The sequence below is a fragment of the Pelmatolapia mariae genome, linkage group LG14 (assembly GCF_036321145.2).
Source record: "Pelmatolapia mariae isolate MD_Pm_ZW linkage group LG14, Pm_UMD_F_2, whole genome shotgun sequence".
Lineage (NCBI taxonomy): Eukaryota > Metazoa > Chordata > Actinopteri > Cichliformes > Cichlidae > Pelmatolapia > Pelmatolapia mariae.
This window is the reverse complement of record NC_086239.1, coordinates 16,055,930-16,073,368: the sequence shown is the minus strand read 5'-3', so window position 1 is coordinate 16,073,368 and position 17,439 is coordinate 16,055,930. Positions and strand designations below refer to the sequence as shown.

Genomic DNA, 17,439 nt, shown 5'->3' with positions numbered 1-17,439 from the left:
GGCTGCACATGGCTGCGCTGTGACGGAGCAAGCAGTGCACATCTCTGACAGCTCTGGCATCTACCCACTCCTCATCTCATCTTCATCCTTCCTTCCCTCCATATTATTTGGCAGTGTTCGCAGAGATCATGATGCCGACTCGTGCTGTGTTTCTACACTGTACATATTAAAATTTAGCAAAAATTAGTTAGTTTGCGCCTTTTGATCATCTCTCCTTACTGTCCCATTGGCGTCCAGCTGCTTTCTTCCTCTAGATCTCTCTTTACTCTTCTTTGTCTTTTCTAGCAACTTATTATTTCATATTTCCACCATGGCGCCATGGATTTTCTACAAATCAGTGCTGTGCTGTTGTTTTTGCAACCGCAATCTGCCATTTTGTCTGTTTCTCTTATTTTCCTTTTCATTTCATTTTTATTCACTCTTACTTGTTCTCCTGTCTCATGCATGTGCACACTCATGGCTGAAGATCTTCTGGCTTCCAAACAGATGTACTATGACAGCACTTGAAGAGGGCCGGTGATTTGGGCCAGTGAGCCACACATGTCTCTTGTATCCACCCTGCGCTGGGTATTCCTCCCTTCTACTCTTCTGTTTTTCCTGATCTGTCTATCACAAACTCTGCAAGCTGTCGCGGCAGGGTGACAGGCAGCCCGCGCAAGTATTCTTCTGGAATAGACAGGAAAGTCAGGAATCACATTGATGTTCAGGACACGTCCGCCGAAGCACAGCTAACACGCTGCCAGCCTTCCCCTCCCCTACATCGTCCAGCCACCTTATGTGGAGCTCTCTCATTCATTTGCCTCCAAATTGCTTTTCCTCCTTGCTCGCACTCCTGGAAAGCTGGGGTGCTCACAAGATTTCATTGGCTGCTTTGGAGGACTTCTCCCATTGCTGGTTTCCTAAAAACTCAGCAGGATCACCACAAACCAACTCTAGTGCATGCTATCACATAGATTCAAGCTTTATGTCCAGTGTTTGGATAATTCATATGTATCATGAGACAAAAGGCAGCTTTATGATCCCCTGGGTTTATTGAAGCCCCTGTTGGAGCTGACAGACTTAATGCTTTTCACTGTTAATTACACATCAATATGCTTTGGTCTAATTGATTATACACTACCAGTAAATGATCTCACTGAATTCTATGTTTTTCTGACATCGCTGTCTGTTTTCACTCACTCTGATGGAAGGTAGGGCATGTAGTCAGACATTTATAGCGTTGCGAAGCACATAAATGAATCCCGAGCCTTATGAAGCATCAAATGAGGTAAATGAATGTGAGTTTTGACAGAGCAATTTGGATTTATCCCAGAAATAAATAAAAGGCTCCTTAGAACCCACTATGACATTTATGATCTGAAGCCACCGGATCAAAATACACACTCAAATCAGGCCCAAAGAAAGCTTTCAAATGATGAAAGTAATGAACTGGCTGTATCTTACAGTTATTCTTTACCTAAATCTTGAGCTGCAGTCACTGCCAATGCTGCATGTTTGATTAATACATAAGTAAAACAAACCGCTTCGTGGCTATTCAGCAATCAGTCGTCTGCTTATTTGTATAAAACGTGTAATCACCGAAATACCTGCAAAAGTTGATGTCTGTGTGAATTCACGCCAGCAAATTTGCACAGACGAATGCAAATTTGAGAAAGCCTTGAAAGGGATTAAATTATTATCCTCGAGAAAAAAAAAATGGACAGAGTGGAGCAGAGTTTGCAATGAGTCAGCCCTGTAATTAAAGAGGAGTGATCAATCTGTACCACTGACCACACTTATGCCAAGTCCATCGAATGGCTGCAGTAAAGAGCTAATTTAGAACCATTAGGGACTGCCGAGTTTGCAAACAGCCCAGTAATGATGATGGCTGATTCAAGTTCAAGGCTTGGCCTCTGTATAACTGTCAGACCTGGCAGTCATAAGGCAATATCAGTGAAAGATCTTAGATGAAGAGAAAGATCTATTTTAATCATATTTTTTGGTCATTTATATATTCAATGGATGCTAGGTTATTGGTCAGATGTTCCCATTTCCTCTGCGCTCAAGTCTAACTGCCTTTCTGTTTTGATTAGAACATTCTCCGTGCTCCTTTAGTGGCGATGAGCACAAGTTGTGGCTTTTTTTTATTAACACAACCAACAATTTCAGCCCAGGCTGTCACAAACTGTCTCCATATTGACACACTCTGCATAAGACCTCAAACACTGTGAAGGACAGAAAGATACAAAGGTATGCTGGATGGAGGCAGCCAGGCATGTCCTTCATCTCCTTGTTATATTCCCCATTTACCCTTTGTGTTTTTCTGGCAAGCATCCCTCCAGAGAGACATGACCTGAAACCGTACCCAGAGTGCTGTTTTTGCTGCGACTCCCTCTTCCATGTAACGGCACTATGCATGAAATCATAAACTCCTCTTGCACGGTCCACTTTGCACCTCTCAGAGGAATACGTAAAGCTGAATAATAAACAACTGGGACAATAAAAAGGTCAAAAGGGTCCATACAGTTACTTACTAAAACAGCCTGGGAGAGTATAACAACACTCATTACTAGAGTCACTCTACGACCCTAGCTGAGCACCTATTTACAGAAAACTGATTTGTTTGAACGTATGCAAGAGAGGAACGTTTCCTTGAACATTACGCAAAAGACCTTTTATGTGAGACTTCTAATCAGTTTAAGCTTTATATCACCTTACATGAATGTGTGGTATTCAAGCCCGAGTCCATCACTTGCAAGAAAGTCCAGATAATGACTTGATCACAGCTTTATGCGAAAACGTAGAGATGTACATCCCCGGGAAAAAAGAACTACATAAACGTTTCTAAAGGACCCAAGAGTAATGGAACAGCACATGTTCACAACAAGGAAAACTCTGAATAGGTGTGCTAAGAGAAACACGCCACAACTTCAAATAGGCCTTGGTAGCATGTTTTAAACAAACAGCAAAGTCTCTCTGATCGAACTGAAGGAAAGAGCGCGGTATGGGGCTCGCTGAGGGAAAATTTTTGTGAAATTAAAAAATGTTTTGACCTGAAGTTTGGGAAAGGTTTGAATGATGCAACGATACAATGACCGAAAACACAAAAATAAGCCAGCAACAGAATGATTGAATGAGAAGAGAGCACATGACCAAGTGAGCGGTTTGACCTCAGTATAGCCAATTGTTGTGCCATTATTCAAAACATTAAAAATAAAAAAATTTAAATCAAGGTATCCCTGATATAATGATGAACTGGGACTATTTTGTATGGGAGAGTGGACCAAAATTTTCCCTATCATTTTTAAATCCATTAGCAGCTAACATGAGTCCTGATCGAGGTTGTTGCCGCTGCTGTTGTGATGATTAGCGAAAGAATCTTGGCAATTCCTAATAGGCCTTATATCCCCCCTCCATATAAAACCTTCTTGCTTGTCATTTAATTAATGTTTCAGTCATATGTGCAAAGGAACGCTGCCAGCAAACCAGTAGGTTTGTATTTTTGCAATCAACAGTCAAAGTGCCATTACTGAGCCTCACTTTTTTTATTTATTGACAGATGGGGGAGCTTTCTGGAATTGTCCAGGCTCATAATGCTGCCTTTTTTTCAGTCTCTTATTCTCTCTCGCATTTGCATGCCATGCTGAATCTCTATTCTTAGCAAAAGAATAACTAAAGTGATCTTTTTGACCTTGCATCCAATTGCTGATAAAGAACCAGGTGGTGACCACATTCTCACAAAGATTTTTTCTTACTTGCCTAGATCAGCACACTGTCTTGTCTTATCTGCTTGTGCTGACCTGAGATTCCTCTACCTCTCCCGACCCTCTGCATATTAATGAAGTACAGATGAAAGGGAGCCAGCCAGAATTAACACTGCATTTCACACTCAAGTACATAATAGGAATCAGTGAGTCTGAACTGTCTTTGAAATAGCAGTTTTCCTGGTCTGATTGGTCAGAGTTAGGTCTAGCCAGAGTACAGACTTCATTGTTCCCACGCTGGTCTGACTAAGCCTTTATTTACTCAAAAAAAGTGGTAGTGATGGTTATGCTTGCAGATTATTTGATTAATAAAGATTTTTTCCCAATTCCATGTTTTAATCAATAATGTTATGTAATACAATGATATTAGTCAGACTAGCATAAATCTACCCCCCTTACAATAATCAACCACAGCATGAAGACCAAGATCTGCACGTCTTTATCACTGGAGTGCTGTGACAGGTTGATGACCAGGCTCGATATGTGTATTCAAACTACAAAGATATGTGACCATTTTACCAATAAAACATCTTAAAATGCAGCAAACACAGCTTGAAGAACTTTTTGTGAGCAGAGGAATTGGTCTTTGTTTAGTGCAATTTAAAACTCTAAAACTGCATCTGCTCAGTGAATACATGTTTCCAAGCCACAGTACAAGACGAGTGCCGCCTCTTCTTGTTCGATTATTTTCTGCTGTATCTAAAAGGGATCTGCAGACAAAAAACCCAAAATAGTCACCTTATTATTGTGTGCAGTACATTTCTGATAAACAGTATTTACCACTGACCTCAATGAGAACCTGTTTCCTGTAACTGCTTCAAAATGAACAACTGAATACTGAATGTAGTAAGCTCAGTCGGAAGGGTTTGTTTTGCATTATGTCTAATTTAATAGAGTGTTGAGTGGGAAACAAAAGTGAGTCTAAAATGCGGCGTTGGAAATAACAGAAATATATGCAGAGAATACAATGTTCCTCTCACTGTAAATGCAGCTATCTGGGTCTGAGATTTAACTAGCGGTGTTGTTAAAAACACATTTAGCAACGTTGAACTAAAACTAAGTTAAGTTATAACATTTTTTTCAGTTATTTAAAGAGTGAGCAACAGTGCATCATAGCTGCGTGCGCGCCATTCGGGCCCTAATGTTGCCATTAAAGAGTGCTTTTATACATATTGTCATTCAATGTCCAGAAAGAACCCAAATTGCATTTTCTCTGGTTTCATTCTTCTCACATCTGTTTGACAGCATAAATCTAACCCATAACAACCTTTCTTCCAATCATGATGCTATTGCACGGGAATATGGCAGCTGCCTGCAGCCTTTGATTTCATCTTGCCCCAGATCTGCATTGTAATGAGCACTCAGGTCAATCAATAATTCACTGCAGTTTCACTTATAAAAAAAAAAAGAGTGAGAAAACAGATCAGCTCATGGGTAAAACGGGAATATGACTTTGATCAGTGCCATTAGAGACACATACAACACTGTAGCACTGCTTTTGTCTTTCTGCTGTATTTGTCAACACAGTAAGAAATAAAGGGAGGAAATCTGTGTGTCTGAAATACGTTTAATGCTGACACATATGTGCTGAGTCTGCAATGAGTGATGATAGAGTTTATTGTTGTTTAGAGAGTCATGCTGGGACTTCAGTCTGCAAAGCTTTCCTTGCTTTGAAACCACACCATTCACTGAGTTTTCCATTAGGTATGTGGTAAATACATTTTTCTCTGTGAAGTCATTACCTTTAATGAACACCTAACAATAGTTGCAGGTTTTGTTTTCTAAGGAAACCTAATTTGATACAATGAACTAGCATTTTGTCCCCTGTTGGCATCATAAGTGCACCCATTAAAAGGAAACTAACTCTGATATATAGTTAGGGTTTTGCTGCGAATTCGTAGCAGGCATTACTTTTCTGCAGTTTTGTGTTATTTGGGTCATCGGAACTTTTTGGATCATAATGCTATGCGGGTGTCAATATGCCCAACTTTGCTATCAACATAAATATATCACACATTAAACAATAGCTTGATCTCACGTCTGCACATTTTACTAACGGCCTGTCTTTCTTTGTCTCTGATCAATAGTTCCTCCAGAAGACCCAGTCATCAGCGGAGGGCCAGTTGTAAGCCTAAGGGCCGGTGACCCACTCAATCTGACCTGCCATGCTGACAATGCCAAACCTGCGGCCTCAATTATCTGGATCCGCAATGGAGAGGTCCTTAATGGGGCCATGTACTCCAAGGTAAGCATAGAGGTGTGTGTCATTCCAGGTATGTAGACCAGCTGGAAAAGGGTTGTTGATGACGTGATGACGCAAGAGTGGAATTATTTTATATTACTTGATTTGCTATTATTTGTTACTATTATTAACATTTTCTTTACTTAAATTATACTCTACTCCAGTTTTACCCTTCCACCGAGTGACCGATGGATGGATTGCTTTTAAAAATGCAACCCCTTGAAAATTCCGATTGCGTTTGAATTACTAAAATCCGGCTGTTTTTTTTTTTCTTTCTTTTTTTCCCTCCAGTATCCAAAGCAACTCAGATAGTGGTGAGATCACAGAGCTATCCATGGCTTTGCGTTTGTCTTCAGTGTTTGGATCTTTTCCTTCAGTGGCATTTATCCCACCACCCTAAAAAACTCGACAATGTCACTTTCGCTGCTGGAATCTGTCTGAACCTTTTCATGCCACAGTATGAGTCTGAATGACAGATCATGCTTTTGATGCTGCGGTACACAACAGTGCCCATACACAACGGCCCAATGTTGGGATCACCTGATCCCCATAGACTCTTGACTGACATTAGCCCTTAAGGCTAATCGTCCATTCAGCACTGTCATGTTCTATTTCTATTTAAACAAAGGACATAAAGAGACTCGGCACTTTAGAGCACTAACACCTCCCCCGCCTTCCCTCGCTCCCTGTACTGCCTCATCCCATTATCGGCTTTTTTCAAAGAGCATATAAATGCCATTGATTGGACTGTGGTACAGCACCAGGCCGTTTTGAATAAAGTGATTGCTGGAGGTGCCGTTTGCTAATACTGGGCGGGGAGTGCGCTTCCTGCCTTCACTTCCTCTCAGAGCGAAGGCAGATATGGGGACATTCTGTGCTGGTAGCTGATGGATGCTCACATGTCTGTGTTGAGGCGAATGATGTGTGTCTCTCCTCTTTTATCTCTATTGCCTAACATTATGGAGTGAGGTTAGGGGGGTCAATTAAAAGAACATGACTCCTTTGTGGATCCAAAGAGCAGTGTGGGAGACTACATCATCGTCATCTGATCTGATGGTCTTCTCATATCCCACAGATGTAGAGGACTAATGTGAGCAGATGTGGTGGAGGATTCACAGAAATAGCTTTCCTGATGATGTCAAAAGTAATGATGGTTCTGACCCGAAGATAATTTTCCACTAAAGGCCTCAAAACCTCATTTCCACGAGCTCTTAGCAAACTATTTACTGGACCAGTGGTTAAAGAGAAAATGTATGATTAACGCCATTGCTTGGCAAAAAATGTGCGTCAGTTCTCCCATGGAAGAGAGCAACCTAAATGATGCATTGCTTATCATTAGTGAGGGTAGCTTTCACTAAATATAAACTGTGGTGTATTATGGAGGAGGCACCCCAAATAATTAGAGAGAAAAGTAAGGTGAGTGGTTCAAATGTCAAGACTTGCTTGGGCTTGAGTAAATTATTGAATAATGCTCAATTCTCAACTCCCATCTGCTCCAGTGGAGCTGCTCAGCAGAAAACTGCAAAGGGCTGTTTGTAACACGCAGCCTCAAGGTCTGAGCTGTGCTTAGGAGGTGTGCAAATTTGCTCCATGATACATTTGTGTTGGAATGGTGCAACAAATCTTTTGAAGAACATGATGCACTTCCTTACCATAAAGCCATTCTTCACTATGTGCAAGATATTTTTCCTGAACGCTTTGGTAGCAAACTGAGAGTGGGAGATAGAGGATTATCTCAGTGGTAGAAGGGGGAAAAAGAACAAAAAAAAGGAAGGAATTATATTTTTATGAGCCATTCTTGTTCTGGCGTATGGAACACCATTTTGTATACAGTCTTTGCTTTGTCACCTTTTAATGCCAGGTAAAGGTGCTAAAGTTCACATGAAGTTGATAATATCACTGTTAGCAGGAAACATTTTTTTTAGTTTTTGTCTGGTTTTTTTTTCAACCCTCAGAAGTATTTAACACAGCTGCTTTTTTACTGTCCCTTTATTCCATTATGAGTTTTTTTTTCTCATAAAGCCATGGGAGGTTTGTGTAATTAGAGCACTTTATTGTATTTTAATCATCACACTCACTGCATAATGGGAAGGGAAATACTTACAAATAAAGTAACTAATTAAAATTTGGTCGAGCATTATTGTGTCGCATTTCTTTTTGTTTTGAGACAGGTGTAATGATGTAAGTCAAAGGGCTCCTTAGTTTCAACTGTACACGTAATCACTGGTTCCATTTTAAAAAGATCTCAAAAGATTTTGACAATCCAATTAACCTCATTTATTAAACATTAAAAGTAAAGGTGAAATATAGATCACTTCAATTAATTGCATTTAACAGCTTTTGAAAACAATGAGTTAAGTAAAAGAAACCTATTTAACCTCAGTTACCATGTGAAAAAACAAAAGAAATAAAAGTATATATTTCATATATATATCGTGACAAGTTGTGTGCAATTAACTCAAGAGAAGAGGAACATTTTGTGGTGTAGATTAAAAATGGAAAACTGTTTGAATATACATAATTTGATCTGGTCAAAGTAATTTTGGAAGAATTATTAGAAAAATAATTATTATATATTCGTTTTTACACGGTACATTTACTATGTATCACTGTGTATGCCTTCAAAGTTTAATTAGGTCATCTTAATGTCAAAAAATGTAATTTAATTTTTATTATGATTTTACAGATTTTCCAGTTTTAATTAAGTTTATGTTGGTGTTGACCAGTAGTAAATTGCATGTAAATTTCCTTATTAGGCAAAAATTATATATAAATTTATATCCATATACAGTACTATGCAAAGGTTCCTTCATTCTCTTATACTTTGCTAGGAAAATGGGTAAAAGATTAAATAATTGATTGAAAAACAAACAAACATACATTGAAATATAGTTTAAGTCTAGAACACTATCGCAATAAATAGTAACACAATCACTAACGCCGGGTGATCAGAGTGGTCAGCTTTTACTTTCAACTGTGCCATGTCTAACAAAATGAAAAAAAGTGTCATGGGGGATGCTAAAATAATGCTCCAAAATTACAGAAAAATCTGGAATTCAAGAACAAAAAATTCCTAAAAAAAAAAAAATGACGCTGGAAAGCTGGTCTTTGATACACCCATTCCTGGGACATTTGAGACTTCCCTGGTGAAGGCACAATCTCCTCGACACACTAACAGCTGCAGGAGAGAGAAATCATGTAAATGTATTTGCTCGGTTGAAAATCACCCAGCGATAGTGTTCTAGGGTTAAAAGGCAAAAACAGAGTTTGTACAAAGCTCGAGTTTAAAAGTCAATATTTGGTATGATCACCTTTATTCTTCAACACAGCCTGAACTCTCTTAAGCAATTTATTTAAGTAGTCTTCAGGATACTTTGTAACTGTGGATGTTGGCTGCCTTTTGTCCTGTGCTATGTCTGTTCTGTTCTCTGATGATCTCACTGTTTCAGTAATGTTGAGATCCGGGCTCTGGGAAGGTCAATCCATAATTGATAGTTTTCCGTTGTGTGTTTTTCTATTAGCTTGTACTTTTGCTCAGTTTTTTTTCCCCTTTTCTTATGGACATAGCTTTCGGATAGAGTTTAGTTTTATCTTAGGCCGGTTGCATCTGCTTTTGTCTTCAACTTTCTTCCGATTTCCTCAAATGTTTTGAGGACACACTGCACACCATGCTGAGATATACCAAGGTTTTAACTAATAGCTCCTTGCTGATACAAAAATACTATTTTGTGCCTTTCATACTTTGAGATTTTTTATAGATCGGACTAAAGAAATGGGAACAAATTATGTGTTTTTATGGCATGCTACTAGTAGTACTAGTAGCACATATAATTTAAAATTGGTTCTAAGTTTCATATCTAGACACAACACTGGTTCATTCCTTGAGTACAGAGGAAGAAAAACCAATTTATGCTTGAATGATTCATTCATTATTAACAAACAAACAAAGGTCTGAAAATGGTCAGGCACAAGAACTGGACTGAAAATGAGTGGAAAAAGTAGCCAATGTCCAAAGAGAAACTTTGAAATACCTTCAGAAAGTCTGAAAAAACTATTGCTCATAATTTCATTAAAAAAAATTAGAGGTGGCTATAAACCTTTGCACATAAATTAACTGTATATTAAATGACATTAAATGGCAAAAACATTTTGCTTTTGGCTACATGTATTACAATTTGAGAAGAATACAAATAGAAGAGAGCTTCAGAGTAATCACAGTATTTCGGACTAACAGTAGATGAACTTTTCTGGTATGTATGTCAAGTTTTATTTAATAAATTATTAATTAGGTTCATGTATTTTAATGACTAGTTAACTAAATGGATATTCTTTTTGAAACCACTCACTAAAGAAAAGCTCATAGTTCATTCTTTCTCTTTCTCTCCATTACCCATTTCTTTTTTACATGCAGCCACTTAGAGAAAGATTAGCTTCCAGAATTTTTTATGCTTCATGCTGAGGTGATCTGTCTTCAGTATGGACTGTTACTTTCTTTCTTAGATACATTTGGCTGCTAAGAGTTATATTTCACTTGGGATATGCATTACTTATAACACTCATGATTTTGACATGTGTCTGAATTCATTCTAAGTCAGGGTTCTCCCTTGTTATTAATACTGTTTCTGAATAAATTGGTCGACGCACTTTATCCAGACCTTAAAACCTGGTCTCAGTACTGGGGTTGTGCTATTCTATGTTAACGAAGCACCGTAGACCGTATTTGTTTGTTAGTTTGGATTTTTTACTTCTCCATCGAACAAACATGCCCAGAGCTGCAATCATCAGTCTTTATGGATATAAACTTAACACCTCTAGCTGAGCTGTTATTGGACATCGTTCAGTTCTCAGGCAACCTATTTGACTAGATTTCTTTTGTTTGTTTGCTTGCTTGTTTTTCAAACTGGTCTACTTCTGCAAAGTCACTTTCATGTTTGGTTAAAGCTTTGATTGGCAGTCACAGCTTTACATTTAGCTTTTATGTAGGTATTGCTATATTAGCTGGCCAGGGGCTTATCTAGCTGTGATGCTGTTTTTTGAGAAAGAAGGCTGTCTGTCTCTTAAATGAAAGCCACAGAAAGCATGGTATACCCCTACTTAAGCCAGACCAAATTAGTCTACAAAGCAAGGAAATATTAGACCCCAGTAAAATGAGAGAAAAAAAGACATACTGAGATGCCCATCTTGAAACTCCAACATTTATTAATAACCAATTTTCACCTTTTTTTGTAACCCTCTGGAGGTCAGAAATTACCTAGTACCTAGTAACTATAGCTTAAAAAAAAGACAACTCATTCCCTCTCAGTCCGGTTATTTTGTCATTCATCTCCTGCCATGGTAAAAATATTCTTCACATGGCTTCAGGAGGTGAATATAAAAATTTATCAAATTATAATGTGGCATGGTGTTGAATTCAATGCTGCAGCCAGCTAACCCCTTTTCTAAGATTAATGACTTCAGACAGGTCCAAAGCGACGAGGGAAACAATCCTGATTGTGTCAGAAAGGATATTACATTGACATATCCCGCGTCTGACAGCCAATGTGTTCTGCTTTAGAAGTGACTCATGCACAGTTATGAATTTCATCACATGGTTCTTCACATACAAATGGGCTTCCCACAAGTATGCAAGGGATCTAATATCCCATTACAAGAGAATACTTTTTTTTCGCATCAGTAATACAGAGTTTCTAATCTCAAACTCGTTTAGTAGATACTCTACCCTGACGTATTTTAATTTGAAAATAAACCTCATGGCTAGGCATTTCCTGCAAATGCCTAGCCATGAGGTTTTACAACTTCCATGACATTTTAATCATGCTATTCACAATATAGTATGCTTAAGTGAGAAAGACAGCATAAATGTGGATAATTCAAATGTTCACATTAAGTGCAGAAATGAATGGATAATTACCACTGGTTTCTACTTTGGCAATGAACCTCAGTTTGACTCAGGAAAATGATTAATGGGTACTGGTACTGGTAGATGGAATCTATATGTTGCATTTTAGCACAGAGTACTAAAAACTTGCAAAGTTTTAGTTATGTCATTTCAGCTGCATACGTTATAAATCTAAATATACTCAGCAGTACTCAGCCTGCAGTAGTTAACTAAGTGCTGAGTAGATATAGGATCTGATCATCAGTATTTTTCTTATTGTATGGTTGGCTACAAAATTATGCAAAGTGAAGGACAAGTACTGTATGTATTTTTGGTAGATAAATCCAAAGCTAGCAGTGCAGTAAAGCAAGTCAACTGAGCTCCTTCTGGTCAACATAGGAGTAAAATATTTTGGTGTTCTTCAATAGGAAGGTCTTTTTTGTGTCTTCAAGAAATGCAGAGCAACTGTGAGCCTGCTTTAAAAAGATGGCAGGGAAATGCATCCTGACTTTGTGGTTGACCACACTGTGCCCTGTTGCCCAAGCAATTTGTTCTAGTCAGTGACTTTGTTCTGTCCCGCACTGGTTAACATAGACTCCCAGAGCCCTCCCCTGAGCGTTTGAGGGAGCGTGAGAGCTACTGAGCGCTACCAACTGATTCCAGATGGCTTCCACAATGTAGGGCTCAGAGGATGAGCGCTGAAAAGAAGATTGATTTCCTTTGTGGAGTATGACAAGCCATGCACTAGAGCGCAGCTCTCCAGACACACAAAAGCAAACTCAAGAAATATATTTCTACTTTTTTTTTTTATATCAATCTGCTTTGCAGTAAAACTACAGGCTAGAGTGTTCTGAGGGTTTGTCTCTGGATCCCCAAGGGAGTAGATTTGTGTATACATAAATTTTCTGCCTTTTTGCAACAATTTTATACCTTTTCCATCAAAGCTTATCCAGCAAAGCGTTTCTTCCACCTCTTTTCTCTGTTTGTGCATCACTTAAACAATTTATAATCCCAGCTTGAATTGGGACTATTGAAGATACAATCCGATATCCCTCGGATTCTGCAGCATTTGGAGTTCAGTACTCTGCTCAGCATAAAAATAGCTCAGGTTCTATTTATTGATTATGATAAAGCCAATCCAAGGTCCCACTATGGTAATCCATTAGAACAACAAAACAAACTTGGCATAGATTTAGAGGCTTAAGCATTCATCCACAAAACTGCCTTAACTTTGCTCTGTATTTCTTCCCTCTTTGCAGACCTTGCTCCGGGATGGCAAGAGGGAAAGCACCGTAAGCACACTCTACCTATCACCTTCCAACATTGAGACAGGTCAGCAGATCATCTGTAAGGCCTCCAACAAGGCAGTCCCCAACGGCAAGGAGACCAGTGTCACAATTGACATTCAGCGTAAGCATACCACTTCTTCTTCTCTCTGTTATTCTGATCTGTGAAGACCTTTTTCGTGAAAAATATGGGTGGGCAAAGGGTCAGCTTAAAACTTGCATTTCTAAATATATGAGGCATTTCTCACATGTAGAGTCAAGACACTGTCAAATACCTACGTGGCTAACAGTGTGAAAATCAAGCATTCATTTTCGGCTCTGGTGAATATTTATAATTGGTTTCCATTTTTACTTACATATAGTAATCCAGCGTATGGATTGGTGCTGTATTACTGTTTTTCTTTTTTTTTCCATTTGTTTGTTCTGATGCAACATCAAAGATGCCGTCTATCTAAAATGAATGGAGCCTCCTTTTTTTGGTCCATCTACCTACCTGCTGTGGCACTGCCTGTTATGGTACTGTGCGAACTGTATCCACCTCTTTTATTTCCATGCTCATGCCATCAATCTTTTTGATGAGAACATCTACAGTTCCCCTCTAAAATAGGCAAAGTAAGCCCAGCGTGTAAAACACATTCAGCCTCAATTGTCAGGGAATCTTTTTTCGATCAAGAAGCATTCACAGTAAGAGAAGGGCTCTGAACAAAGGGATTTTGCATCACTCACAACCCCTTCAACACCATTAAGTATGACTAATAAAGCAGAAAATGCTATTTAGAGAGCCATTATGACTGACGGCTCCATTCTTTTCATTATGCACACCACAAGAGGCAAGCATGGCAAGAGCGGGCACGACACGATCAGGCCAACTCAGGCGTGGGGGTAAAAAATGATTAACAATTGTTAGTGTTTGCAACTCTTTCAGTTTGCCCGCTTCATTTTTGTCATGCAGTCAGAGAGGGAAGTCATCCCACATGTAAACTGATTTGTCACCATGTATAATGATGTGTCTGTGATAAATGCTTGCCATCATAGCATCATCCTCGCTTCTGAATGTATGATTTAACCCTGAAAAATGAGTGGAGCAGGTTTCTAATTAGCATTCCAAAATGTGCTCTTTACACAATTAAAGCTCCTGAAAACATTTTTCACAGTGTGAGATCAAACCAAGCGACAGCAGAGACTAATTGTCAAGATTCAAATTGTCTCCCACAAGGCTTAGGCTCTTGTCTCCCTCGTTCTCACCTCCCCCGCCCTCTCCCAGATTTGACAGGTAATGTTCAGCACAGTTCAGCAGAACCTACAGTTTGTGCTGAGATCCGCTTCTAAATTAAGTTGCCTCTGAAATAAAACTTGCTTCAGTTGAACTTTGATTCATTTGTGCTCGATATCAATCTGTTTAATTTCAGTGCAGCCTTATTTGGTTGCAAGGGTTCTGGCTTAGCAACAACATCTGTAACACAAGTGCAAAAAGATTATGCTTTAAAGACCTGACTATTCACCAAACATGCTGTAAATCTAACGTCTTCAGAAAAGTGTTAAAGACAGGAACGGAACATTATAAAGCGGTGCCTTCACACTAAAGTTCTTTCCTTATACAAGAGGAAATAAACACAAGCTGTGCTCTAATTCAAGTGCTTGATCTTCCTCAAAGCCTAGTCCATAAAGGACAAGTTAATTACCAAGACACTGTCCTCACATGACAAAGTTTCAACAGCAGGAACTGCCAATATCCAGAATGATAAACATTAATTAGTATCATACAAGTACAGTGGTTGTTTTTATCAGTAACTCATAACCACCTTAGCTGGGTCGATGACTTGACTGTATGATAATTCCTCTATTCCTTTTAATTGTCTCTCGACCTCATGAGTATGCTACTCAGAAACTGCACACATTTGCTCTCTCTCTTGCACAGACACACAAATACACCTTCAACAGTCAACTAATGTATGTGCAGACACGGTAGCGCTATCTTTTGTTACTTTGTTTCTTGAGGGCAAAAAGTCTGCTTGAATGCCGTAATGCAGAAAATTGCAGAGGATTTTACTAGTTATGTTCTCCATATGGATTTAAAATGGATCTGGGATTTGTCTGTTTGTTATTGCTTTGCTGTTTTGTGTAGAAGTACATACTTTGCAGGGAGTCCACACCACAAATGAGCAAATAGCAGTTTGTAGTGGGAAGAAAGGTACAGTCGGGCGATGGGTTACACAGGAAAGACTGAAACGTCTGCCTTCAGTAAGTGTACAGGACTGCTGTACATCGCATCGCATGAAACAAAGCGCAGTGTAGTGGCAGCAAATAAGGAAAAAGTGACAAACAAGAAAGCAAACACCCAATCCTGAACAAATCTTATGTTTTAAATGTAACCAAATATCCCATGACCCTGATACCTGAACACAGCAGCCATAGAGATATACCATGATCCTTTTGTATTTGCATGCATGCTTTTGATTTTGATTTTGTTATACTAACAGTAGTAACTTGGTTTAATGAATCATAATGATGATATGTTCAAACAAGAGAGCATGTTACTTCTTATTCGGAGCAAGAGTGATATTAGAAGGCGAACCTATTTCTTCATTCCACGGTAATATTTTTTTAGTGAGACTTTTCTCAGAGAAGCTGAAAGCCATCACCCTACCTATCAAGGCAAGGGTTCCTTCAGGAGCTTCCTGTCACCTTATGAGTTATATGTAACTCTCTGCAGTTTCTGCTTTACAGTTGTTCTTGGGTGTTCTATATTAGAGGAAAAACCAGGCATGCATAAGAATGTAACAATACATGTTCATAATTGTTTCAGAGTTAAGTGTTTGTAGAAAAAATGCAAGGCAGACACTGATGATTCAGTACTGCACCTCTTTAAGCTGAGTATGATCAAGTGTTGCTGCATTTCCTTTGACTTCCATAACATTGAACTGTATCAGGGTTCTACTTTTAAACCAGGGTCATGTGAATGTCACTCAAAATGTAAATAATTAAGCCTATGTGATGTTCTTAAATAATATAAAATTACAATTGTTTTTTTGAACTCTGATTACATGGTTACCATTATGCTTTTTTGTACTGATATGCTGTCACTGTTGCTGTATTTTTTAGGTCCTTTGCGAAATTTGTGTCCAGCATTCGCCCTCTTGAAATTGCTGTGGTTGGGCCGTGTGGAGAGTTAAAGAAGCAGAATAGCAAATTAAGCTACCAATGTGAAGCTCATAACATTTTATTTTCACATAGCATAGAAAGCATTAAGCCTTTGAGTATTAGCACATAAGCTGCTGTTTGTTAAGATGGCCACGACTGCAATGCTAATGTTCTTAGAAAGACAATACAAGTTTTCATTAGCTGGTAACAACCATCTAATGGACTAATATTTTCTGCATACTATGAGAACTTACATTGAGGGGGGGTTGCATGTAAACTCCAGAGCCCCCCTAGTTCATGCCCAGGACCCTGTTGGTGTAAGGCAACAGCACTACCACTGAGCTTCTGTGTTCAAAATAAATAAACAGCCTCAACCTGGAAGCCTGGCTCTCATAGAGAGACCTGTTTACCCAGCTGCCAAGCCAAATATTAGTTCTGCAAGTCCACAAAGAAAACTGTCCCACTGCCTATTGCCTTTAATAAGGTATTTAAAAGTCATTTAAAAATGTAGCAACACTTAATGACATTTTAATGACTAGTCCAAATTGAACCAATTTACTCTCAGGTCAGGGAAACTGTGATTAATAACAGCTTCATGACAGCCAACGTTAGAAGCAACCACATAAGACAAAGTTATGCCAGGTTATGTTGTCTTGGTTGATATCATGTTTCTATAACTGATGTGTGAAACAATACCAGCTTTGCAATGCAAACGAGGTAACTGAATGATATTAATGACAAAGCTAATGACAAATATTCATATTTGCTTTACTGTAACTTTATTTTTCTGATCGAAAATAAAAAATTAGGAGTGGAAATAAAATAGTCTGGTCTGAAAAAAATCTATGATGGGTAAAAAAAACCCAAAACAAACAGAGGATGGAGTCCAGTTCCCTCTAACAGGAACTGCTGAAAGGTTATTATGGATCTTTTTATGAAACGATGCCAAAAAGCCAGAGATATAATGGTTTTCAATTATTTATCTGACACTTCATGCGATAGCTGTTTATTGAAAGCAGTGAGATAAAACTGATATTGATGCTCTTGACTCATTGTCAGTAAGACAGCAAATTAGCAAATATCCTCAAATAGCAGTGTATTCACCAAAAATGTAGATTTCTCTGTATATATGCTGGTAGCCTCTGTTGG

General features: G+C 38.6%; 1 protein-coding gene across 11 annotated transcripts in view; it reads left to right on the top strand.

The window, feature by feature from the left end:
* The window catches only part of kirrel3b (kirre like nephrin family adhesion molecule 3b), a 165,964-nt gene that overhangs the window by 109,057 nt on the left and 39,468 nt on the right, over window positions 1-17,439 (top strand). For 6 of the 11 annotated variants that reach the window (XM_063492873.1, XM_063492872.1, XM_063492877.1 and 3 more), the window contains exons 5-6: window positions 5,831-6,000; window positions 13,123-13,273. In XM_063492873.1, coding sequence (XP_063348943.1) covers window positions 5,831-6,000; window positions 13,123-13,273 — 321 coding nt within the window. The remainder of the gene's footprint in view (window positions 1-5,830; window positions 6,001-13,122; window positions 13,274-17,439) is intronic. The other 5 variants (XM_063492878.1, XM_063492875.1, XM_063492874.1 and 2 more) reach the window with 1 other exon arrangement.